General features: G+C 43.4%; 1 protein-coding gene across 7 annotated transcripts in view; it reads right to left on the bottom strand.

Annotated features, from left to right (window-relative positions):
- TRAPPC9 (trafficking protein particle complex subunit 9) overlaps positions 1-25280 on the bottom strand; it is a 579153-nt gene that overhangs the window by 486291 nt on the left and 67582 nt on the right. For all 7 annotated transcript variants that reach the window (XM_084848692.1, XM_084848698.1, XM_084848699.1 and 4 more), the window contains exons 13-16: positions 17633-17759; positions 16015-16147; positions 9483-9646; positions 72-224 (exon numbers count right to left, since the gene is read on the bottom strand). In XM_084848692.1, coding sequence (XP_084704818.1) covers positions 72-224; positions 9483-9646; positions 16015-16147; positions 17633-17759 — 577 coding nt within the window. The remainder of the gene's footprint in view (positions 1-71; positions 225-9482; positions 9647-16014; positions 16148-17632; positions 17760-25280) is intronic.

Genomic DNA, 25280 nt, shown 5'->3' with positions numbered 1-25280 from the left:
AAGACAAGAATGATTGTCAAAATAAAGCCATAGCACTTCATACTAAGAGAGGATCCATACCAAAAACTCACCATCATTAAGGTCTTGCAGGAGGTTTTCCTGACAGGAAAAGTCAAGCTTTACTTTAATGTACACAGTAAATGTAGCAATATTTCCTGGTCTCAATGGAAACTGGGAGAGCGTGTCTTCTAGATTCCAGCTCAGAAAGTCACCAAACAGCTTTCCTGCATTAAAAGTAATATATACTGGTTATATGCAAACAGAAACACAACATCAAGAATATCAGTCCAAAAACATAAAACAGTCCTTATACAGCTCCTCCTAAACTGCTAAGATTTTTATCCTTTATATGGAATTCATTTCCATCATGTTTCAATTTCTGTAACGGTAGTATTACAAGGATGAAAAATTAATGCAATAGGTGGCTACAAAAAAAGTAAGAAAAACATTTCAATAAGCTCCAAAAATAAACTTATTTGAAGAGAGTTTTTTTTTTAAATCAGGACTTAAAATTTGTACTTTTATTTATAATATACTGTAAATATTACTTCGATGTAACAGCGAATCAAACCTCCAGACAACATATTTAGGATACAATCTAAGTTAACCCCATCATACATAGTCACTGAACGTTGGCAATTTGGTAGTAATTCTCAAGTAGCTGTCAGGAAGCCGTAGCCGGCCTCTTTCAGTCTCCTCCAGTAGCCAACTCCAGACACAGACAAAGGATTCTTTTCAAGGCTTTATTCCTTTTACAACTTAATAACTCTATCACCAGCGACTAAGCTATGAACTGCAGAGTAATCTATGCCCCAGGTTGAAAACAGTTGGTCCCCGTTTGAACGAGAATCACTTGCAGACCCTGAACTTATGGGCTAGGGGGAGTCCCTGCCCTTTTCCCTTGGGTCCTCTGGACGCGACCGTTACTTGCGCGCCAAACGGGCGCTATGCCTCCTTTCCACGCCCTCCATAGCTCGTTGCTCTCTGCATCTGCGTCGAGCATCCAGCCAGTCCTCCTCCCGCACTCTTTCACTCCCAGGACTGCTATCTATGTCTGGAATGCCAGTAGGAGGAATCTCTGCCAGCTGCAGGGCCTGGGAGGGATGAGCGTGCTCCTCTCCCACGGATGGCTGTTCCTCCTCAGAATCAGAACTGCTCTGAGGTTCTATGGGCTCAGTGTCCACCCTGACAGTAGCTAAGAAAAGTCTACTTAAACACAGAACAACTTCTTTAGATAGTACAGGTGTGAAAAAAAAATTGCATTTCTAAGCAGCCTGTGTGTGCTTTATTGGGGGTTTTTTCTTATGAATGACACATAGTTACCAGAGACTATATCTGACGGGAATTACTCATTTTGTGTGCTTTAGTTGCAGCTGGTTAGCTTGCAAAAATATAATTCCACTAGGACATGGATGTAATAAGAATTATTGCTTTTGTTTTTAAGCTCCAAATTATGGTCTTAGAGAATGACTACAACCATATTATGCTCTTCCGACGCATGAGGCCTTGCCAAGACATAAAACAGAATCAGGCAATGTGACAGACTGGGATCAATGCAGGGATACAGACACACACGCACACACACCCCAAATGTATAAAAACATAAAAAGCTGCCACCATCTAACTTTTCAAGGCAATTAGAATGTCCCATTAGCAATTCTTTTTATTAAATAACTTTAAAAAATTGTAAGCTCCTCAGGGCAGAGACCTGTCCTCTTCTACTCTGTAAGGAAAGGAAAGGTTCCCCCTGTGCAAGCACCAGGTCATTACTGACCCCTAGAGGGATGCCGCTTACGCTGGCGTTTCCGTGGCAGACTATAGCGGGGTGGTTTGCCACTGCCTTCCCCAGTCGTGGCTACCTTTCCCCCAGCAAGCTGGGTACTCATTTTACCGACCTCGGAAGGATGGAAGGCTGAGTCGACCTGAGCCAGCTACCCGAGACCCGGCTTCTGCTGGGATTGAACTCAGGTCGTGGGGAGAGTTTCGGTTGGAGTACTGCCGCCTACCACTCTGTGCCACACGAGGCTCTTCTACTCTGTAAAGTACCATATTATTTAGTCTAATTTATACTTGTGTTGTAGCTTTATCATGCCATGCACACTGATTGCATAACAATAATAACAGAACCTGAAATATGCAATATAGTAAAGAGAATCACAGGAAGGTCGAGTACTTCTGAAACATGCCAACTGAATTAACATAAGAAATGGAACAAGGTGGAGGCTGTCTGCTTCTGAGTAACATGCTTTAATTCATAAACATCCAAGACAACAGGTTGTTTCTAGTAAGATTTGGGGCAGGGGGGTGTAACCCTTGATGAAGCTGGCGAAGTTAGATGACCGATCTTTAAAAATCAAAGTAATTTCTTCCACAGGTGCTAATGGTAAAATTAGAGTCCTACAGTGGTAAAATGGATTGTACCATGTGGGAAATCTCCATGCAAGTTAAAAACAACACAGCAAGGAGTGAGCTGGGATAGAGTATGGCTCCCCCAATGTGTTAGCTAGTTAGCTAGCTACTTTGCTTATTTGTAAAGAGTATTTACATGGTGAACATTAAAAATGACATCTCCCGCCCACATTCTGAAGTAGTCCAATCCACTCTACTATGTCAGGATTCTACCACCTCATTCTGCTAGGTCCTATGTCATAGTCTGAAGGCACATGAGGCAGCCACCTTGCTGAAGCTAAGCAAGTCTGGGTCTGGTCAGTGCTTGGAGGGAAGACTACCTGGGAACTACATGTAGCCACCTTGAGTTCCAAAACAGAAGAAAGGTGAGGTATAAATGTAATGAATGAATGCTGCATGAGTAGACCAGTCATAAGAGTTTACTGCATCTAGCCATTGTGCATAAACATGGAAAATAAAAGAACTAACTGCTTCTACATGACCAGGAGCAATTAACAGTAAGCTTGTGAGAGCACAGGTATAGTCCCAGAACATCACTCAGGAACTGTATTCACACTTTTCCATTATATTTGGCAGCAATAGTATATTTATTGATTGATTTAATTTGTACCCAGGCTTTCCACCAAAGAAAATGAAGTTCAAGCTGGCTAACAATCATAAATATATTTTTTTGAAAAAATGAAAAAATTGTGACAATAATAAAACAAATAAAACAGTTATAATATAGTACTACTGCAATAGAATATAGTATAGTACTACTGTATATAGTCCTACATATAGAATATTGTATGGTACCATAGTAATATAACAGAAAAGGAGACAAACATTCCTTGTGCAGAAAACAGTTGATCTATGTAATCCCTCCTATTGATGTTCAGTATTACCAGCAACAACAGGTGAGGGAGGAGAAACAGACAGGACCCTGATATTACTAGGGACTCAGGAAGGTACAATATATAACTGCCTGCTCTAAGCACAAGGAATCAGGAGCAAGAGAAATGGCTTGTTGGTGAAAGGGTAGTTGCTGGGAGAGGGCAAGCATTAGAAAATGAAAAAAAAAAAGAATATTGGTTATTAAAAAAATCTAGGCCTATGAAATTATACTAAAAAATTACGCTTTATGACAAGTATGAGAACATTCTTAGAAGTAAATTGCAAATCTTTGTAGCATGCATCAGTGCTGCGTGTAACTACGAAATTACCAGAATTTGCATCAAGGTGCACCAAAACATTTTTGAACTTGCTCAAATCACTGCTTGTACAATTTGAAGTTATTAAATTATTCAACTATAATCTAAATCTAAACTAAATCTAAACTTGCACAGTGGACTTCCTGTAAGACCCAGCCAGAGATTCATTAATGCACTACTGCCAAAGATTGCCTTTATTATCAGAAATACATGTTTCCATTCCAGTCAAAGTTCAAAGATACAAATTCATCAATATAAAGGCCATTTTCTGACATCTTATTTTTAGAAGCCAATGTTACTCTTATTCTTTTTTTAAGATGGAGCAATATTTTCAGGTCTTTTGACCAATAGTAAGTGTGCTAGTCCCCTTCACGGATCACTGCCTTGTTGTGGCGAAGGAGCTTGCGTAACTCAGTGAAGCCATAAGCTATGCCGTGCAGGGCCACCCAAGACGGACAGGTCATGGCGGAGAGTTCTGACAAAATGTGGTCCACTGGAGAAGGAAATGGCAACCCACTCCAGTATTCTTGCCAAGAAAACCCCACGGAACGTATCACAAGGCTAAAAGAGATGACGCCGGAAGATGAGCCCCTCAGGTCGGAAGGTGTCCAATACACTACTGGGGAAGAGCAGAGGGAATTACCAAGTAGCGCCAGAAAGAGCGAAGCAGATGGGCCAAAGCTGAAAGGACACTCAGCTGTGCATGTGTCTGGTGGTGAAAAGAAAGTCCGATGCTGTAAGAACAATATTGTTTAGGAACATGGAATGTCAGATCAATAAATCAAGGTAAGCTGGAGGTGGTCAAACATGAGATGGCAAGATTGAACATCGACATCTTGGGAATCAGTGAACTAAAATGGACAAGCATGGGCGAATTTAATTCAGGTGACCATTATATCTACTACTGTGGGCAAGAATCCCTTCGAAGAAATGGAGTAGCACTCATAGTCGATAAAAGGGTGGGGAAAGCAGTACTAAGGTACAATCTCAAAAACGATAGAATGATGTCAGAATGAATCCAAGGCAAACCATTCAACATCACATTAATTCAAGTCTGTGCCCCAGCAACTGAGGCCGAAGAAGATGAGGTTGATCGGTTCTATGAAGACCTACAACACCTTCTAGAACTAACACCAAAAAAAGATGTCCTCTTCATCATAGGGGATTGGAATGCTAAAGTAGGAAGTCAAGAAATCACCGGGATAACAGGCAAGCATGGCCTTGGTGTACAAAATGAAGCAGGACAAAGGCTAATAGAGTTTTGCCAAGAGAACACGCTGATCATAGCAAATATTCTTTTCCAACAGCACAAAAGGCGACTCTACACATGGACATCACCAGATGGTCCACATCGAAATTAGATTGATTATGTACTTTGCAGCCAGAGATGGAGAAGCTCTATACAGTCAATATAAACAAGACCTGGAGCTGACTGTGGCTCAGATCATGAGCTGCTTCTTGCAAAATTTCGGCTTAAACTGAGGAACGTAGGGAAAACCACTAAACCATTCAGGTATGACCTAAAACATATCCCTTATGAATATACAGTGGAGGTGAGGAATAGATTTCAGGGATCAGACCTGATACACAGAGTGCCTGAGGAACTCTGGACGGAGGTCCGTCACATTGTTCAGGAGGCAGCGACTCAATCCATCCCAAAGAACAAGAAATGCAAGAAAGCAAAGTGGCTGTCAGATGGAGCTTTACAAGTAGCTGAGGAAAGAAGGGAAAAGCAAGGGAGAAAGGGGAAGATATACCCAACTGAATGCAGATTTCCAGAGAATAGCAAGGAGAGACAAGAAGGCCTTCTTAAATGAACAATGCAAAGAAATCGAAGAAAACAATAGAATGGGAAAGATTAGAGATCTTTTCAAGAAAATCGGAGATCTCAAGGGAACGTTTTGTGCAAAGATGGGCATGATAAAGGACAAAGAAGGCAGGGACCTAACAGAAGCAGATGAGATTAAGAAGAGGTGGAAAGAAGGCACAGAAGAACTATACAGGAAAGACCTTAATGTCCCTGATAGCCATGATAGTGCGGTCACTGAACTTGAGCCGGACATCCTCGAGAGTGAAGTCAAGTGGGCCTTAGGAAGCATTACTAACAAAGCTAGCAGAGATGACAGTATTCCATCTGAGCTATTTAAAATCCTAAAAGATGATGCTGTTAAAGTGCTGCACTCAATATGTCAACAAATTTGGAACACTCAACAGTGGCCACAAGACTGGAAAAGGTCAGTTTACATTCCAATTCCAAAGAAGGGCAATGCCAAAGAGTGTTCAAACTACCGTACAATTGCGCTCATTTCACATGACAGCAAGGTTATGCTCAAAATCCTACAAGCTAGGCTTCAGCAGTATGTGAACCAAGAACTACCGGAAGTACAAGCTGGGTTTTGAAGAGGCAGAGGAACTAGAGATCAAATCGCCAACATTCGCTGGATCATGGAGAAAGCAAGAGAATTCCCGAAAAACGTCTATTTCTGCTTCATTGACTATGTTAAAGCCTTTGATTGTGTGGATCACAACAAACTGTGGCAAATTCTGAAAGAGATGGGAGTACCAGACCACCTTACCTGTCTCCTGAGAAACCTGTACGAGGGTCAAGAAGCAACAGTAAGAACCACACAAGGAACAACCGATTGGTTCAAAATTGGGAAAGGAGTACGACAAGACTGTATATTGTCGCCCTGCTTATTTAATTTATATCCAGAGTACATCATGAGAAACGCCGGGTTGGATGGATCACAGGTCGGAATTAAGATTGCTGGGAGTATTATCAACAACCTCTGATACGCAGACGATACCACTCTAACGGCAGAAAGCGAAGAGGATCTCAAGAGCCTCTTGTTGAGGGTGAAAGTGGAGAGTGCAAAAGCTGGTTTGAAACTCAACATTAAAAAAACGAAGATCATGGCATCTGGCCCCATCACTTCCTGGCATATAGAAGGGGAAGAAATGGAAGCAGTGACAGATTTTATTTTCTTGGGCTCCAAGATCACCGCAGATGGTGACTGCAGCCATAAAAGACGCTTGCTCCTTGGGAGGAAAGCTATGGCCAACCTAGACAGCAGTAAGAAGCAGAGACATCACCTTGCCAACAAAGGTCCGTCTAATCAAAGCTATGGTTTTCCCAGTAGCTATGTATGGCTGTGAGAGCTGGACTATAAGGAAGGCTGAGCACCGAAGAATTGATGCTTTCGAACTGTGGTGCTGGAGAAGACTCTTACGACTCCCCTGGACTGCAAGGAGGTCCAATCAGTCCATCCTAAAGGAAATCAACCCTGACTGCTCATTGGAAGGACCGATACGGAAGCTGAAATATTTTGGCCACCTAATGTGAAGAGAAAACTCCCTGGAAAAGACCCTGATGCTGGGAAAGATTGAAGGCAAAAGGAGAAGGGAACGGCAGAGGATGAGCTGGCTAGACAGCATCACCGATGCAATGAATATGAACTTGAGCACACTCCGGGAGAGAGTGGAGGACAGGAAGGCCTGATGTGCTATGGTCCATGGGGTCACGAAGAGTCGGACACAACTTAACGACTGAACAACAACAAGCGTGCTAATAAGTGTACTTAGGATTGCAGCATGACAAGAACATTAAAGAAGCCAATGAGGATATGAACTTACTATCAGAAGCTTATACTCTGGATAGGGGTGAATGCTCCTTCCTCGTTCTCCTCGACCTCTCAGCGGCTTTTGATACCATTGACCGTGGTATCCTCCTGGACCGCCTGGAGGGGTTGGGCATTGGAGACACCGTATTGCGGTGGTTCCGGTCCTTCCTCTCCGGCAGGTTCCAGAAGGTAGCACTGGGAGAGGAGGTTTCGGACCCGTGGCCACTCACTTGTGGGGTGCCACAGGGTTCCATCCTCTCCCCGATGCTATTTAACATCTATGTGAAGCCGCTGGGGGCTATCATCAGGAGGTTTGGGGTGCTGTGTCATCAATATGCGGATGACACGCAGCTCTACCTCTCGTTCAAATCTTCACCAAGGTTGGCCATAGAATCCCTGTCCAAATGTCTGGAGACGGTGAGTGGCTGGATGGGGAGGAATAAGCTGAAGCTCAACCCTGACAAGACCAAGGAACTTTTGGTGGGAGACAAGAGGAGGCTGGGAGATGTTGACCTGGTGTTGAATGGGGTATGGCTACCCTTGAAAGACCAGGTCCGCAGCCTGGGGGTCATTTTGGACTCCCAGCTGTCCATAGAGGCTCAGGTGTCAGCTGTGAGCAGGACAGCACTGTATCAACTCTATCTGATATGGCAGCTGCGCCCCTTCCTTCTCGACCATTTGCTCCCATCGGTTGTACATGCCCTGGTCTCCTCTCGTTTAGACTACTGTAATGCGCTCTATGTGGGGTTACCTTTGAAGATGGTTCAGAAGCTGCAGCTGGTACAGAATGCGGTGGCTCGCCTGATTAAAGGCAGCCGCCGGCGAGATCACATCACTCCAGTGCTGAAGGAGTTGCACTGGTTACCAGTTGTTTTCCGGGCCAAATTCAAGGTGTTGGTTTTGACCTTTAAAACCCTATATGGTTCCGGCCCAGCCTATCTTAAGGAGCGCCTCCAGCAGCACCAGACAGGCCGCTTAACAAGATCAGCCTCGGATGGCCTTCTCTCTGTCCCATCAGCCAGGACAGCTAGACTGGTGGGGACGAGGGAGAGGGCCTTTTCTGTGGGGGCCCCCACTCTGTGGAACTCCCTCTCTAGGGAACTCCGCCATGCCCCCTCTTTAATGAGCTTCTGCCGTGCATTAAAAACGTGGTTGTTCAGGCAGGCATTTGAGGTGGGTTAGGGTATTTTAGAAAATGTTTTTATTGTAGAATTTTATTGTTTTAAACTGTTTTATTATATGCTTGTACATCGCCCAGAGTGGCTGGGTGACCAGCCAGATGGGCGATTAATAAATTTAATAAATAAATAAATACCCCAAAGAGATAACTTTACCTATAGTGCCTTGTAGATTGTTTTTGTTACGTGTTCTGTTCACTGTGACGGGCACACAAAAACACCCTTCTCTGTATCATATCACATTTTATGTACTAGCCTTCATGTATGACAAGTTGAATGTGAGCTATTGCACCAGATTGCCAGGAAACACATTTCGGGGGGGGGGGGGTCAACATGGAGCCTGCAGTAAGTAGCAGATAGAACAGCAGCAGTAACATCTATGATCTGGGAACTAGACATTTATAACACGATTCCCCCAGTGGCTCCATCAGTCATGAGCACTTAAAAACATCTTAGAGCACAATCCTATCCAGATAGTTGGCAGACTCTAAACCTGGAGGCTGCCAAGTATCCAATGCAGGGTGGGAGAAGAGCGGTGGCTCTGTGCTCCAGCCGCCCTGCATTTCTGCTAAATGAGAGATTTCACTCATCTAGCAGCGGCAGCTCAGAGGGAGAGGGAAGGAGGCTGGGGCAGTGATAGGAAACAAAATACAGCAGCCACCCCAGTCTCCTCCCCGCCCTGCCCACAGGAATGCCCTCTTTTCCCCCTCTCCGCTCTCCGTTTTCTAAGACAGGGAGGCAGCCAGCGTGGTTCTCTCCACGTGGGCTACGAGGGGGAGGGGCACACATTTCCTGGCTCCACGCTTGGAGCCAGGAAACCAAACTAACCTATGCCCCACCCTTCCAGACGCTGTCTGGTGGCATAGGATTGCTCTCTTAATGGATTAAGTAATTTATGCAGCATTTGTGCCTGAATTTTCTTGTTTTCCAGTTCCCCACCCACCCATCATGTTTTATTTGTATGGTACAGCAGTTACTAGACTTTAAGTCTGTGAACAGGGACTGTTTTGATATTTAATCTTTCTACAGCACTTAGAAAATTCTAGGCACAGTAAAAACAATACCAACCAACAACAACACCCAACCTTTTGTGTTGACCATTTTTGATGTAACTTCCAGTTTTTCCAAAAGCTCAGCTCCAATATTTTCTAGCTTAATGATGAGTTGCTGGGTCTCTCCGTTGTACAGCTGGACAGACACACTGGTGGTGATTTCATCTCCTGAGGAAGGCTGTAGTGTGTGAGCAGACCTTTAAAATGGTGTGAAAATGAAAGTGAATAAACATTTCTAACATTTCTAACATTTTAAAAACTGAATTATCTACCTTTACTTATGTATTTTTATTAATTTTTTTATCCAAAGAATCCATAGCAGTGTATCCCTTTCTTCACACCCACCCCCATTTTCTCCTTACAACCACCCTGTGAGTTACATTAGGCTGAGAGAGGATAATTAACACAAGGTCACAAAGTGAGTGTCTCAACTTAGTGCAGATCTGAACCCACATCTTCCTAGTTTGGCATTAATCACTATACCATACCGATGCACTTTGCTTACTCCTGATCATTACTTGTGGCATTTGAAGTTAATGTAACTGCAGTTCTTCGACTGATCATCTATGCATTCACACATATAGGTTCTGCACCTGCGTAGAGTCTCAATTCAGGAAATGTCCACAGCAAAGGAATTTTGGCAGGAACACTTCCCCAGCATCCCAGTGTGCATGTCCCTAGAGGGTTCCCACTTATTCCCTCAGTTCCCTGAACCCACATTGTGTCTTCAGAACTGAGAAGAAATACCTTTGGTACACAACACTGAACTTGAGCATGACACCAAAGAGGGGACGGTGAGTGAGTTGTGTAAACACACAGATGACCACTCAAAGAACTACAGTTACAGGTAACAACCTGTCTTTCTTCTTCGTGGTAGGCATTGGTATGGATGACAAAGCAGAGATAACACCGGTACAATTCTTCTATGGTGAAGTGAAAGTATGCATCCTTGAGATCGATAGAGGTGAACCAATCTCCTCTGGATAGAAGAGGGAGTATAGATGCTAGGGAAATCATACAGAACTTCCTGGGAGAGATGTAAAGGTTTAACTCCCGCAGGTCCAGGATCGTCCAAAGACCTACATCTTCCTTCGGAACTGTGAAGTACCTCGAGTAAAAACCATCCCAAAGTTGAGTATGTGGAACTGGCTGAATTGCTCCATTCTTCAGGAGCATCTGAACTTCAAGGTGGAAGACCTGGGATGGAGCAGTCACACGAATGGTATTGCATGGAGGAAGGGCATCTAACTCAATACTGTAGCCCCTGCAAACTATGGAAAGGACCCAGGAATCCAATGTGATGTTGCGCCAAGCCAGATGACAGGAGGGCAGAAGAGTTCCGAAGGTGGAAAGATGAGCAGAGGAACGAAAAGGAAGGGGGTCTGAGTCAAAGGTGCCGCTTGTTTCTGCTGTCAGTTTTGTGGTGATAGCCACGAAATTTCAAACTCGAGAAAGACTTTCCTGATGTCGTTGACTGAGGATGCTGCTGCTGTGAAGACCCGAGTTGTTGAGGTTGGTACCTGGTAATGGAAGGTTGGAACCAATGTCATTGTCTGGGTGCCAGTTGGGGTATGAATCCCATTCGATGGACTATGGTATGAGCCTTCTGTACCGAGTCCAATGAAGCATCAGTTTTTGCACTGAACAGTCCCTGGCCATCAAAGGGTACATCCTTGATGCATGCTCTAGTTTCCTGAGGAAGGCCAGCTGACCTCAACCAGGCATGAAGACATAGAGCAATGGATCCAATGAGAACCTTTGAATCGCAATCAACTTGATGGCGAGGCGTATTTATTTGCTGCCTTGACAACTTTATTGCCTCAGCGTGGAAAAGATGGCCTTGTTGTTGTTGTTGTTGTTGTTGTTATTATTAATTACATTTCTATACCACCCAATAGCTGGAGCTCTCTGGGTGGTTTACAAAGATTCCTTCTTATCATCCGGTAGATGTTCAAAGAGGTGGCCAGCTTTATCCCACAACAATAGCTAATACCCTGACATCACTGACTGGTAATTCGAGGTTTTTAGGCCCATCCCTGTGGAGGAATATAGTCTCCTCCCAAGTAGGTCAAGGCATCTGCCTGCTTTATCACTTGGAGAAGAATGTGCTCTCTGAGACTTTCCCTGCACAGCCTCTACCACCATAGAGTTTGGAGCAGGGTGCTTGAATAGGTATTCTGTGTTGGCTTCTTGCAAATGATACATTCCCTCCATGCGCTTTGACACTGGTGGCACAGTGGATGGCTTTCCAGAACGGTTTTATGGTCTCTTCCAGGGCAGGAAGGAGGGGTATGGCAACAGGTCGAGCCAGTTCAGCATTCACTGCTTCAAAAACAGGATCCTGCACTGTGGAGGTTACGGGGTGGGTTTCCAAACCTAAGGATCGAGCGATTCTCATCATCTGATTAGAAAATAGTCCAAGATCCTCTGACAGCAAGATGGTGTCATTTGACCTAACAACAGCATCAGGCAAGGAAATGGACATCGGGCAGGAGGACAGAGACGTGGTGTCAGACTGAAAGCCTTCCATACCGGAGAACAGGGATTCCCCCAGTGCTGCTGGTGCCTGTGGCAGAGCTTGTTCAGTGCCTTCCTTGCAAGGAAGTGAAAACTCATCACTGATGTTACGCCATAACTGTGGCTGTACCACGAGCAGTGGTTGCAGCAATGGCTGTAACGTAGCCCATGGTTCCACTGGTGGCTGTAGCATGGCCAGCGGTTAGCCACAAAGCAAGGCTGTTGGTACATGGATTGCTTGCTGCAACTGCGGATCAGGAATAGAGACCAAAGGAGGCACTCAAAAGGTATTCTCTTGATCTGGAGGACTCAACAATGTAGCCGATGGATGCCAACAGTAGCAACTCCCACCCCAATATGGAAGGTTAGGATGGCAATTGGGGTAGTACAGATCATATGGATCATACAATCCTCATCCTAATCACGGGGTCTCCTGTATCAAGAATCCCATGTCGGACGTCTCTCCCAATCAGAGAAAGGTGATCTGGACCAATCTCTATCCCAGCTCCGTTCATAAAGACTAAGGGGATGATCTCTGTTGAAGGAGTGAAGCAAATACAGTGAACTGGGAGATCCCCGATGATGGTCTTGAGATGTCCTGTACCACTGGGGCTGGTACCGATGAGGTGCCAAAGTGGATGGACCAGTTGGGGATTGGTCCCTGCTCTCACCCTCCAATGCAGAGGTGTCAGGTTCACCATTGGAATCGGTGAGAATAACATTGGTGGAGCAGGAGGTGTGGTCATTGGTAGAGGTGATCGTGTTTGGTCCTGAGGTATTGGTGGAGCAATAGAGGATGCAGCCAGTACTTGAGGTTGCTGTCGATCCCGAGATGCTGAGCCAGACTCAGGAGGAGCGGTTGGAAGCAAAGAACATGCTCAATCCTGAGGTGTGGTACTGGGAGACACAGCCAGTGCTGGAGGTCACAGTCGATCCCAAGACAGAGGATTGGGGAGAGCAGTGCAGCCTGGGGGATACACTCAATCCCGAGTGATGCCATCCAACTTTTTAGAACTCTTTTTCTTCTTTTGAGTCTCAGAAGAAGACAGACTAGCCTGTTCTGAAGCTTTAGGCCTCTTGGATAGCTTCTTAGCCAGTGAGAACGTCAAAAAAAAACCAAAGTGGGAGGAACTTGTGTACTTGGGGGAGTACTATGTTGAGGAGAAGATATCCCCAACACTGGGATAGGCTGCTGCTCAGTGGGTCAGCTCCCTGAGGGGGAGGTTGGCTTTTCCGCCATACCTTTTGGCTTTTCAACTGCTTCCAACACTTGTTTCCAAAGAGTAGCTTTCAATCGGTCAGAACGATTTTGCATCACCTGCTTCAAAACAGCGTGGCAATGAGGACAAGCCTCAAAAACGCGTCCTTCTCCGAGGCAAATAAGGCATAGAGCACGCCTGTCGGACAGTGGTAATTTTGCCCCACAATGGACACACTTTCCAAATGGCGCCTTAAGGGCCATACGCCCAAGAAGACAATCACAAAAAAACAAATAGAAATAAAAACAACACAAATATCAAAGAGAGAAATACTTTGATAAGTAAGAAGAAAGACAGAATAAAACTTCAGCTTTGAAATGCTTTCAGATTGAACTGAACACAAGAGAAGTTCCCTCAGGAGGTACCACAATGGCGGTCGAAAGAGAACTGAGGAGGTAAGTGGGAGCCCACTAGGGACAAGCACACTGGGATGGTGGGGGAAGGGTTCCCACCCAAATTCTTCAGTTTTAGACGTTTCCCGAATTGAGGCGCCGCGCAGGCACAGAGCCCATATGTGTGATGCACAGAGACCAAGAAAAAGAACTGGACGTCATGTGCTAATCTGTAGGTGGGGCTGGTGATTATGGAGAATTTACTTTGGATTCTGAAGTAGAATCTGAAGTCGAATTTGGTGATTTTTATTATCTACTACTTGCAATGCAAGCTAAAGACAGAGAAAACTGAAGCAGCTTTTGCCATTGGTGGTTGATAAAATATTAATCCTCAGGCTTGTTTCTTCCAGGATAAAATTCTGGCTTTACTAACCTCTTTGTTTCTTTGGGGAATATAAAAACATTTTTCAAAGAAATCTAGAGAACATCTACATTACATTTTAGTCTGAGCCTCTCAGTTTTAAAATCTGTGTGTTTAATTTTGGGGTGCTGCAAATCTTGTTTTATTGTCATATTTCAATATTTTATGTTGCTTTTGCTTTTATGGTTTTATGTTTTATTTTGTATTTAAATTGTTTTTATGTTTATTGGAAGCTGCCCAAAGAACTTTATCTTATGGGGCAGCACACAAATGCCATAAATACAATTTTAAAACCTCCCAGGTAACTGTGCATGGGAGTGTAGCAGGGAACTGATGAAGCTACTGACTATTCCATTTCCAGGAGGAAATCATTTTTCTCCACAACTGAAGGGACACCTCAGTATTACCATCTCTAAAACAACCCATCCCAGTTTCTCCAGGCACAACCCAGCAGTATCGGCTTCAAAAAATGGCTACTGAGAACCAAGTGCCACCAGCATTACCTCTCTCAGTTTGTTGGGCAAAGGAAGCACATATTGAAACTTGCCCTTTCCCCCTCAGCCTTTTAAAATGGCATGGGAAAGCAGTAATTTTAAATATGTGATCACTATTTCAAATGTGTAAGATCTAAAGAACTCCATTACAAACATTCAAAAACGTAGGCATATGCTTTCCCTCCTTTGAATTGCTGACCCCATGCTACATCACAAATGGCTTTTGAAGCCTTCCTCCACTTCAAAAGTGATTTGCCATATGGCACTGGGGGCTACCACGAGAACATGTGCAAAAACCATTTAGGTATTCAAGACCTACTCCAAAGGTCCTTCTATGGGTGCCCCTGCCTTCAGAGATTAGGCGGTGATTAGGTGGCAACCAGGGAGAAGGCCTTTTCAGTGGTGGTGTCTCAGTTATAGCATGTTCTCCCCTGACAGCTGCAGCTAGCATCAACTCTTTAGATGATAGGTTCAGACATTTTTATAGCGGTGGTCACTTTTTTTTATCTTCTGTTTTTCACTGTTAGTAAATTTATTTATTTTTTTATTCATTCATTCATTTAATTTCTAAATTAAAACCAAACAGCACACAATAAAACAATGTAAAATATATAGAACATTAAAACCACAATATAACAATACATCCACAATCAAACCTAGCAGCAGTGCAAAAGTTTAAAATACAGATTTAAAACAGCAAAGCTAAAAGTTTAGAAAGCTAAAATGCTAAAATGCCTGGGAAAATAAAAAGGTCTTCACCTGGCGCCAAAAGGAATACAATGCAGGTGCCAGGCGAACCTCACTAGGGAGCTCATTCCAGAGCCGGGGTGCCACAGCAGAAAAAGCCCTCCACCTAGTAGCCACCCGCCTCACTTCCTTTGGCAGGGTCTCATGGAGAAGGGCCGCTGACGATGATCTTAAGGTCTGGGCAGGCACATATGGGAGGAGACGATCCTTCAGATAACCTGGCCCCAAGCCATTAAGGGCTTTAAATGTTAATACCAGCACTTTGAATCAGGCCTGGAAATGGACTGGCAGCCAATGCAGCTGAAAAAGTACTGGCGTAATATGAGCTCGCAGGCCAATCCCTGTTAACAATCTTGCTGCCCTACTTTGGACCAGCTAAATTTCCCGGACCGTTTTCAAAGGCAGCCCCACGTATAACGCGTTGCAGTAATCCAGACGAGAAGTTATCAGAGCATGGATAACTGTAGCTAGGCTATCTCTGTCCAGATAAGGGCGTAGTTGGTATACCAGCCTAAGCTGATAAAAAGTGTTCCGTGCCACTGAGTTCACCTGTACCTCAAGTGACAGTAAAGGTCTTTGCTGCTATTTAAAAATTGTTGTGCTTTGTTTTTACTGTTATGTTTTTCGTTTTTACTGTAAACCACTTTGGATATTTTAAAGAAAAATCAGCATATAAATGTTTGACTTTTTAAACATTCATTCATTCAGCATGTGATACTAGTTACATGGTTCTTTGGAAACTGGCCAATGCACCCAATTCCTAACAACCTGAAAATGAACACTTCAGATTTTTACCTTGGTAACGAAGTACTAATCTGTAGTCTAGGTAAAGCTGGAATGACTTCCACTGTACAGCCATTAGTCTTTATTCCTGGTAGTTTATCCAGAAGACAATCACTGAAGACTCCAAAGACTGAAGTGTGATAACCTACCATGAAGAGAGATGGGTCAGGGATATGGTAACTGAGTAGAATCAGCTGTCAAGCCATAGATGGAAACCCACTGTAGCTGAAGATGTCAGAAGCAAGAGATGTTACTTGATTTATGAAAAAATATATAAAAAAGCTTGGTCACTTATATACCAGCAATTCATCTGAACCCACCTTACCAGGCAGCTATAGATAATATCTACAAACAGGAATTCCCCAGTTGCTAGGAATCCTCAAAACATAGCTGTGATTTGAAAGTGGGGGTGGGGGGCTGTTTAATGGCTAATACAGAGAGAGACCAACAATTTTTAACCTGGTTTACCATTCACACAGTGACCCCAAGTCTCAAGGACATATATCAGTTTGCTCTGATCACAATGTTAGCAATGGTTTCTCAGATCCTCACTCCTCTGAAGTTTTTAAGAGATCTATTGTTACCATGTACTGGTTATCTTCAAGTGATGTCAAGGAACTAACAAGTGTCTAGAAACTAGGGATGGACAAGACAATCTATTTCTGATCCATGTAGCTTCTGCATGTGTTCACTCATAAGTTTGTTCTGACTCATTTCCACATTAATCTGCACGAAAAAAGTCACATTTACATATGATTTTAAATATATTTTCTTGCAAAATACACATTTTAAAACACATTTTTATTTTATTTTTTCAGCTGAAAACTGTTTCGGAACAGCCGGGAGGTACAAAAGCCAGTGGATAACTAAGTTTCAAATCATTGGGAGATGTTCATATTAGAATTCATGAAGACAGTCATTGCATCAAACTTCTTGTTGTGTGTTCTAGGACTTGTTCTGTACCTATTTGGAACCTGGCCTTCCTTCCTGAATGACTCCAGAAAACTTGTCAGCCTTTTCCTGCCCATCCCACTGATCCACAACTCAATCTATACTATTTGCCACTTACATATTTGCCACTTACATATCTTCAGCTACAAAAAGCCTTGATAACAGACTCTATTTGGTACCAGACTCCTAATGCAGTTTCTAGAAAGCACACTAATTAAAAATATTTAAAATTAATAATACTCTGTAAAAGATAAACCTCTTATTTTATCCTTTTCATTGATGCTTAATAAATATTTTATTGCATAGTACAATTTTAATCAGAAAAGCCTTTTCGTGTAAATTTCATAGGTTAGCTCAATATTCTCTCGTCAAAATCAATTCATACAATCTAGACTTGAAGGAAAACTATAGATATAGTTTTCACAATAAAGTAATAAACAAACACACTGGGACAATTTACTGCTATTTTTCCTTTACTGATACTTCCCATGTGGCTAGGCAGAATCACAGCAAGGGAGCTGTAAAAGAACATTAGGTGAACGAACATTCACCCAAAAAATGGCAGAAAAGAATTTGTAAGAAACAGGCAACGTTTGAAGTGGCTATAAAAAGCCTACTAACAAGCCTACTGTCTTCACTCTACAGGACAACTGAAGAAAACAGCAATAGTATTTTTTACCATTAATAGTGATCTGGCCTGCAGATTGAGGAACACCAACCAGCGTTACTGGATAGAGGCCAGATTCTGCAGGTAAAGAGAGGGCTGCAGGGAGGGATTCGAACTCAACTCCACTTGTCAGAAGGCCCTGGGGGAGGTGGAGAAAAATCTATTCAGCTTGCATTAAGCAAAGAGCATGCATGTGTCAATGCTGAAGACGCAGGAATTACATTAAGCAAACCATGGATCTGATCTCATTTACTAGTAGAAAGTGTCCTTTAAAACATTAAAACAGTTTGGAAAAGTTTTTAATGTGTGAAGATTAATGGTGTGTTTACTATGATCACTATCCTTAGTTTGCATATGATGGTATTTTATTGTTGCATTAGTTTTATCATTATATGATCCAATTGTACATTATCTCGAGTACGTTTGTAGAACGGCAAGTTATAAACATTAAACCAGTCTTCCCCAACCTGGTGCCCTCCATATATTTTGGACTTCAACTCCCATCAGCCCCAGCCAGTATGGCCAATGGTCAGGACTGCTGTGAGTTCTAATCCAAGATATCTGGAGGGCACCAGGTTGGGAAGGCTGCATTAAATAAACATTCCGTATGAAACATTCTTAGTTTAACACATATTACACTGGAGCACCTGCATGACGGTACCGCTTCACCTGCCATAAATATTCTTGTCAGTTTCACATTTGGAAATGTCCCGTTAATATCAGATGTGATCGCTTGACCCATATTTTTGGCACACCACCATAAGCAACATCACCAGAATATCTGACTGTGACAGAGAAAACATCCTTGTTTTCTACATTAAATAAACTGACACATTTTTGTAAGTTTGTGCATTACCACATATACTGAATTGATAACTGAAATAGTTGAGTTCTAATTCCTAACCAGCTGAAAAAGCTAGCTAACGTATTGGTCCTCCCTTGCTTCTATGATAGTCTCCATAGCATAAAAAATCCCACCATTTGACAGGCATACTACTATCAGTTGAGTAAGGAGCATTTTGTTAGGCTGCATTCATGTACGAGTGAATCAGCACTCATGATAATTTGATCTCAACTGACACAGCAATTAACTAACCATGGAGTGTTAGAGGAGATACAGAATCACCCAGCTCAAAAATTACAGTGCCAACAGCCATTTCACTCAACAAATAATACAGACTATCTTGGTATATTGGCATGAGTGAACACTGTAGACTCCCCATCATCTCCTAAAGCGAAACTGGATCCTGGAAAACCCATTACGGTGGTATTCAGGGGGTACAGAGACAATGAGCTTTTCTACATGAGGTATTTATTGTGCACTCCTCACTCCTTACTCACAGTTGTTTACATGTTCTTTAGATGACATTGTGACCCTCCACTTTCACTTGTTTTTAAGAGTACTTTCCCGTTTTTTTTAGAACAGAGAAAATTAAGTATTATTTGTGAAAGTAAAAGAAAATGTATTTTCCTACTCGTGTAATAGTGTTATTCCATTATAGCAGAACTGTCACTTGAGGCACAGGTGAACTCAGTGGCACGGAGCACTTTTTATCAGCTTAGGCTGGTATACCAACTACGCCCTTATCTGGACAGAGATAGCCTAGCTACAGTGATCCATGCTCTGATAACTTCTCATCTGGATTACTGCAATGCGTTATACGTGGGGCTGCCTTTGAAAACGGTCCGGAAACTTCAGCTGGTCCAAAATAGGGCAGCAAGATTGTTAACAGGGACTGGCCTGCGAGCTCATATTACGCCAGTACTCTTCCAGCTGCACTGGCTGCCAGTCCATTTCCGGGCCCGATTCAAAGTGCTGGTGTTAACATTCAAAGCCCTTAACGGCTTGGGGCCAGGTTACCTGAAGGATCGCCTCCTCCCATATGTGCCTGCCCGGACCTTGAGATCATCCTCAGCGGCCCTTCTCCGTGAGCCCCTGCCAAAGGAAGTGAGGCAGGTGGCTACTAGGTGGAGGGCTTTTTCTGCTGTGGCACCCCGGCTCTGGAATGAGCTCCCTAGTGAGGTTCACCTGGCACCTACATTGTATTCCTTTCGGCGCCAGGTGAAGACCTTTTTATTTTCCCAGGCATTTTAGCATTTTAGCTTTTTAGACTTTTAGCTTTGCTGTTTTAAATCTGTATTTTAAACTCCTGCACTGCTGCTAGGTTTGATGGTGGTTGTATTGTTATATTGTGGTTTTAATGTTCTATATATATTAAATTGTTTTATTGTGTGTTGTTTGGTTTTAATTTTTGTGAACCGCCCAGAGAGCTTCGGCTATTGGGCGGTATAAAAATGAAATGAGATAGATGGATGGATGGATGGATAGATAGATAGATAGATAGATAGATAGATAGATAGATAGCACATTACTACCTACAGGTTATGCAGCAGAAAAGAAAAAGCTCTTTGTGCAGAGCTCAGGTCTCAATTCTGCAACAAAACTGAAAACTGTAAGTAGATACAACAGATTAACAGCCTTGTGTAGAAAAGCTCAGTGGTTACTGCATGTCCAGAGCTATGGATATTGAAGGCTACAAACCAGGAACCTATTTTTTAAAACATGTAAATCCCATGTCTCCAAAGCTCAAAGCCTTGCATCAAAGTTTAAAGCAGCAAACATACCAATAGAATATGCCCCCCATCAAAACAATAGAGAACAGACATTTTGTTCACCCGTAAAGCCTCATTAAAACTCAGCAGCCAAAACCTCTTTACATCCTATCCAGAAGGCTAAGCAATAGAAACACCTCATAGGGAAGGCTTTGCACAGCCTCAGGACAATCATAGCAAAGGTCCTGCACTTCACTGCAAATATTGTCCCCTCAAGCAGCAATTTGAGTTACTCTCCATTATACTTTCAAGTCCAGGCTAATTTCTGCTTTAAAAGCCTTATCGGTCCACTCACAGCATCAACCACAGTGTGACTTGGTATCAAGGAATATTACTATACACACCCCCCAACACACAGACACACACTATGTGAATTTTTAATCTTTCTGACAAGCTTACACAAGTTTCAAAAGAATACTTATTCTACAATGAGAGTACGTTCAGAATATATATTGCAATATATCTTTGCTATCTACTCATCTACAATTTCTTTGGACATTAATTACATTGGCCTTCTTATTTATTTATTTATTTATTTCATTTCATTTCTATACCGCCCAATAGCCGAAGCTCTCTGGGCGATTCACAAAAATTAAATCCAAGCAACACACAATAAAACAATTTAAAATATACAGAACATTAAAACCACAATATAACAATACAACCACCATCAAACCTAGCAGCAGTGCAGGAGTTTAAAATACAGATTTAAAACAGCAAAGATAAAAATTTAGAAAGCTAAAATGCTAAAATGCCTGGGAAAATAAAAAGGTCTTCACCTGGCGCCGAAAGGAATACAATGTAGGCGCCAGGCGAACCTCACTAGGGAGCTCATTCCACAGCCAGGGTGCCACAGCAGAAAAAGCCCTCCTCCTAGTAGCCACCCGCCTCACTTCCTTTGGCAGGGGCTCACGGAGAAGGGCCGCTGACAATGATCTTAAGGTCCGGGCAGGCACATATGGGAGGAGGCGATCCTTCAGGTAACCTGGCCCCAAGCCGTTAAGGGCTTTGAATGTTAACACCAGCACTTTGAATCGGGCCCGGAAATGGACTGGGAGCCAGTGCAGCTGGAAAAGTACTGGCGTAATATGAGCTCGCAGGCCAGTCCCTGTTAACAATCTTGCTGCCCTATTTTGGACCAGCTGAAGTTTCCGGACCGTTTTCAAAGGCAGCCCCACGTATAACGCATTGCAGTAATCCAGACGAGAAGTTATCAGAGCATGGATAACTGTAGCAAGGCTATCTCTGTCCAGATAAGGGCGTAGTTGGTATACCAGCCTAAGCTGATAAAAAGTGCTCCGTGCCACTGAGTTCACCTGGGCCTCAAGTGACAGTTCTGGATCCAAGACCACCCCCAAACTACAAACCTGATCCTTTAGGGGGAGTGCAACCCCCTCCAGAACAGGTTGGATATCACCTAGCCGGGCAGATGAACCACCCACTAACAGTACCTCCGTCTTGTCTGGATTGAGTTTCAGTTTATTGGCCCTCATCCAGTCCATTACCGTGCCCAGGCACTGATTCAGAACAGTCACTGCCTCACCTGGTTTTGATGTAAAAGAGAGGTAGAGCTGGGTGTCATCTGCATATTGATGGCACCTCAGCCCACACCTCCGGATAACCTCCCCCAGCGGTTTCATGTAGATGTTAAACAGCATGGGGGATAAAAGAGAGCCCTGTGGAACCCCATGGCACAATTGCCATGGCACAGAGCAGTAATCCCCCAGCACCACCTTCTGGAATCGGCCATCCAAGTAGGAGCGGAACCACTGTAGTGCGGTGCCTCCTACTTCCAACCCAGACAACCTATCCAGAAGGATACCATGGTCGATGGTATCAAAAGCCGCTGAGAGGTCCAGGAGAATCAACAGGGTCGCACTCCCCCTGTCCCTCTCCCAGCAGAGGTCATCCCACAGGGCGACCAAGGCAGTTTCCGTTCCAAAACCAGGCCTGAAGCCCGACTGAAATGGATCTAGATAATCTGTTTCATTCAACAGTGCCTGGAGCTGTCCTACAACCACCCGCTCAAGCACCTTGCCCAGGAAGGGGATGTTGGCCACTGGCCTATAATTGTTAACATCCTCTGGGTCCAGGTTAGGCTTTTTCAGGAGTGGTCTAATTACGGCCTCTTTTAAAGCGGCAGGCACCACTCCCTCTCTCAAGGAGGAATTTACAACCTCCTGGACCCAGCCGGACAGCCCCTCCTTGTTTGATTTAATAAGCCATGAAGGGCAAAGGTCAAGCACACAAGTGGTCGATCGGACTTGGCCAAGCACCTTGTCCGCATCCTCAGGCCTCAGTAACTGAAACTCATCCAATAAAACTGGACCAGACGGTGCTCTGAACGCCTCTACCAATGGAACTGCATTAATGGTGGTGTCCGATTCATGACAAATCTGAGCGACTTTATCCTCAAAGTGCCGTGCAAACTTGTCACAGCGTGCTACCGAGAGTTCCACCATCTCTCTCCCTGGCCCAGAATGTAACAGGCTGCGAACCACTCGGAAAAGCTCCGCTGGACGACACTGAGAAGATGAAATGCTGGTGGAAAAGAACTGTCTCTTTGCCACCCTCACCGCTACAGAGTAGGCTCGATAGTGGGCTCTTACCTGTGTTCGGTCAGACTCAGCACAAGTTTTCTTCCACCTGCGTTCTAGCCGTCTCCCCTCTTGCTTCATTGCCCTCAGCTCAGGTGTATACCAAGCAGCTGGCCGGGCTCTGCTCAGAGGGAGAGGGCGCTTGGGCGCGATCGTGTCAACCACCCGAGTCATCTCTGCATTCCACAGAGCGACCTGGGCTTCGACAGGAGCACCAGCCATACCAGCAGGAAAATCCCCCAGAGCCCTTGGGAATCCATCAGAATCCATTAATCTCCGGGGGCGGACCATTTTAATAGGTCCCCCACCCTTGCAGAGGGGAAAGGCTGCCAGGAGTCTAAACCTCAGCAGGAAATGATCTGACCATGACAAAGGGACAGATGTTAATTCCTCCACTTTCAGATCACCATCCTCCTGCCCAGTCGAGAAAACCAGATCAAGCGTGTGTCCTTTTGTATGCGTTGGGCTGATGACATGTTGGGACAGCCCTATGGTTGTCATGGCGGCCATGAAGTCCTGAGCCGCCCCGGGTATATCATATCATGTTGATATACCCGTATATCATGTTGATATACCTGTATATCATGTTGATATACTTCTGTGGGTATATCATATCATGTTGAGGTGGCAGGCACACAATTATGTTTAAGTGTTTTCTATATTGAGTTTTACTAGGGGGGTTGTGGGGAAATCTAACTATTCATCCAAAATCTGACACGGTGAGCTCAAAACAAATTCCTTCAATGTAATTCATGTGATAGAAATCTCAACTAAATGTCTTCCCAACACAGCATAAACTCTTAGGCATATAAGTGTATGTTGGAAAAGTAACTATTAATTAGTAAATTGTTTACATATTTCAGAATTAACCATTTCTCCATTCTGTCCAATCAGTTCTGTGCAGCATGTTCCTTGTATAGCTCGATAATCACATATAGTACTCCATTAAAAATAGCACTTTATGTATTATGTATCTCATATTATCTCAGAACTTGACAACCCCTTTCTGAGCTTCAGCATGAAAGATTAGGAAAACCTTCCAACTTTAAGGGACCCTTAGAAAAATTTGACAAGAAATGTATAACTGCTTTGGGAGTTTTAAAATGGGAGAAGGTATATAAATACTCTAAAATAAATAAATCATAATAAATAAATTCACTAGCCATATTTAAGAACAGGTTAGATGAGCCTCTGCCTCAGAAGATATAGTGAATACCTTCCTCAGTGCATGGATTTGGACCACTTCTTTTCAGTCATTTGGGCCAGTTTGCATGTAACGCTAAGCTATTTCATTTGTTATATTTCTATGCCACCCCGTAACCAAAGCTCTCCGGGCAGTTCACAAAAGCAATTGTGGGTTAATTAACCTGCAGGGCTTTGTGGTGCATGCCAGTAACCATTTTAAATATACAAACCACACTGGGTCGCTGTGGCTTGTTGTATCATTTGAACCTGGGTGGTGTGGGTTATGCGAGGGATTAAACAATCCTTAGATAACCCTAGTACAAGGACATTCAAAATGGTGACCAGCACACGCCATGACGCTCTGCTTGTTAAATAACCCATGGTGGCTTCGTGTTACATGTGAACCAGGTCAATATTCTACTGTATATTGCAGCTTTCTATCATTTCTGCAAGATCTGCCGTAATCTCCTAGTTTCATATGGCCTCCTGATAATACTTTCTCTCTTTTATAGGCTCTCTGAAGCTCATGCAAGAATAAGTGTGCTAGTTCCTTATCAGTCCTCCTCCTATGGATCAATGTGAAATTCAGATAAATGGAACCATTTGTGTTACACTAGAAGCCTGATTATGCTAGAATGCCACTTAACTCTTCAAAACGTATACTGCAGTTTCGGACATCACTTACTCAGAAGTCCTTGTAATTCCATTGATACTTACTCCCAAAAAAGAGATTGCAGCAGTAATCAGTTAAAGATCTGTGTAAATTAGGTAAAGATTTGTGGGTCTGTTTGGGAGCTCCCCCCCCCCGTTTTTAGTTATATTCTCAGCCATTTTCATCTTTAAGCTATTTGGGGCAAGGCTTAGGTGATGGCAAATAACTATTTCCAGTGACTAAGCAGTATTACAGATAATATAGCTAGTCACACAAAACAATATTTTATTCTAAAGTGAGAGGGAAGAATACATTTTTCTTTATGCAACATCAAATGCTTCAGGAAAATTAAAAGCCAAAAATAATTTTCAGCAACAACTATTTTGCTGGCTAAACTCATTTTATAAAACCACATCCCCAAGGGGTGGGGGGGTGGGGATTCCTCTAAAAAAACATCTGCTTCAATTATATGATCCTGCAGGGAAATCATATTGATGAAAGTTTGACATCACAAACCATTTCCATGAAAGCACAATTATAAGATCATCATCATAACTTCATTACAGGAACAATAAGAGGAAATAAGGTGGTGTTTTGCTTTCACTGTAGAAAT

The sequence above is a fragment of the Heloderma suspectum genome, chromosome 4 (genome assembly GCF_057233095.1).
Source record: "Heloderma suspectum isolate Gila_16-S chromosome 4, 16-S_ref, whole genome shotgun sequence".
In the NCBI taxonomy this organism is placed as follows: domain Eukaryota; kingdom Metazoa; phylum Chordata; class Lepidosauria; order Squamata; family Helodermatidae; genus Heloderma; species Heloderma suspectum.
The sequence above is the reverse complement of the archived record's forward strand: the minus strand, read 5'-3'. Positions and strand labels throughout refer to the sequence as shown.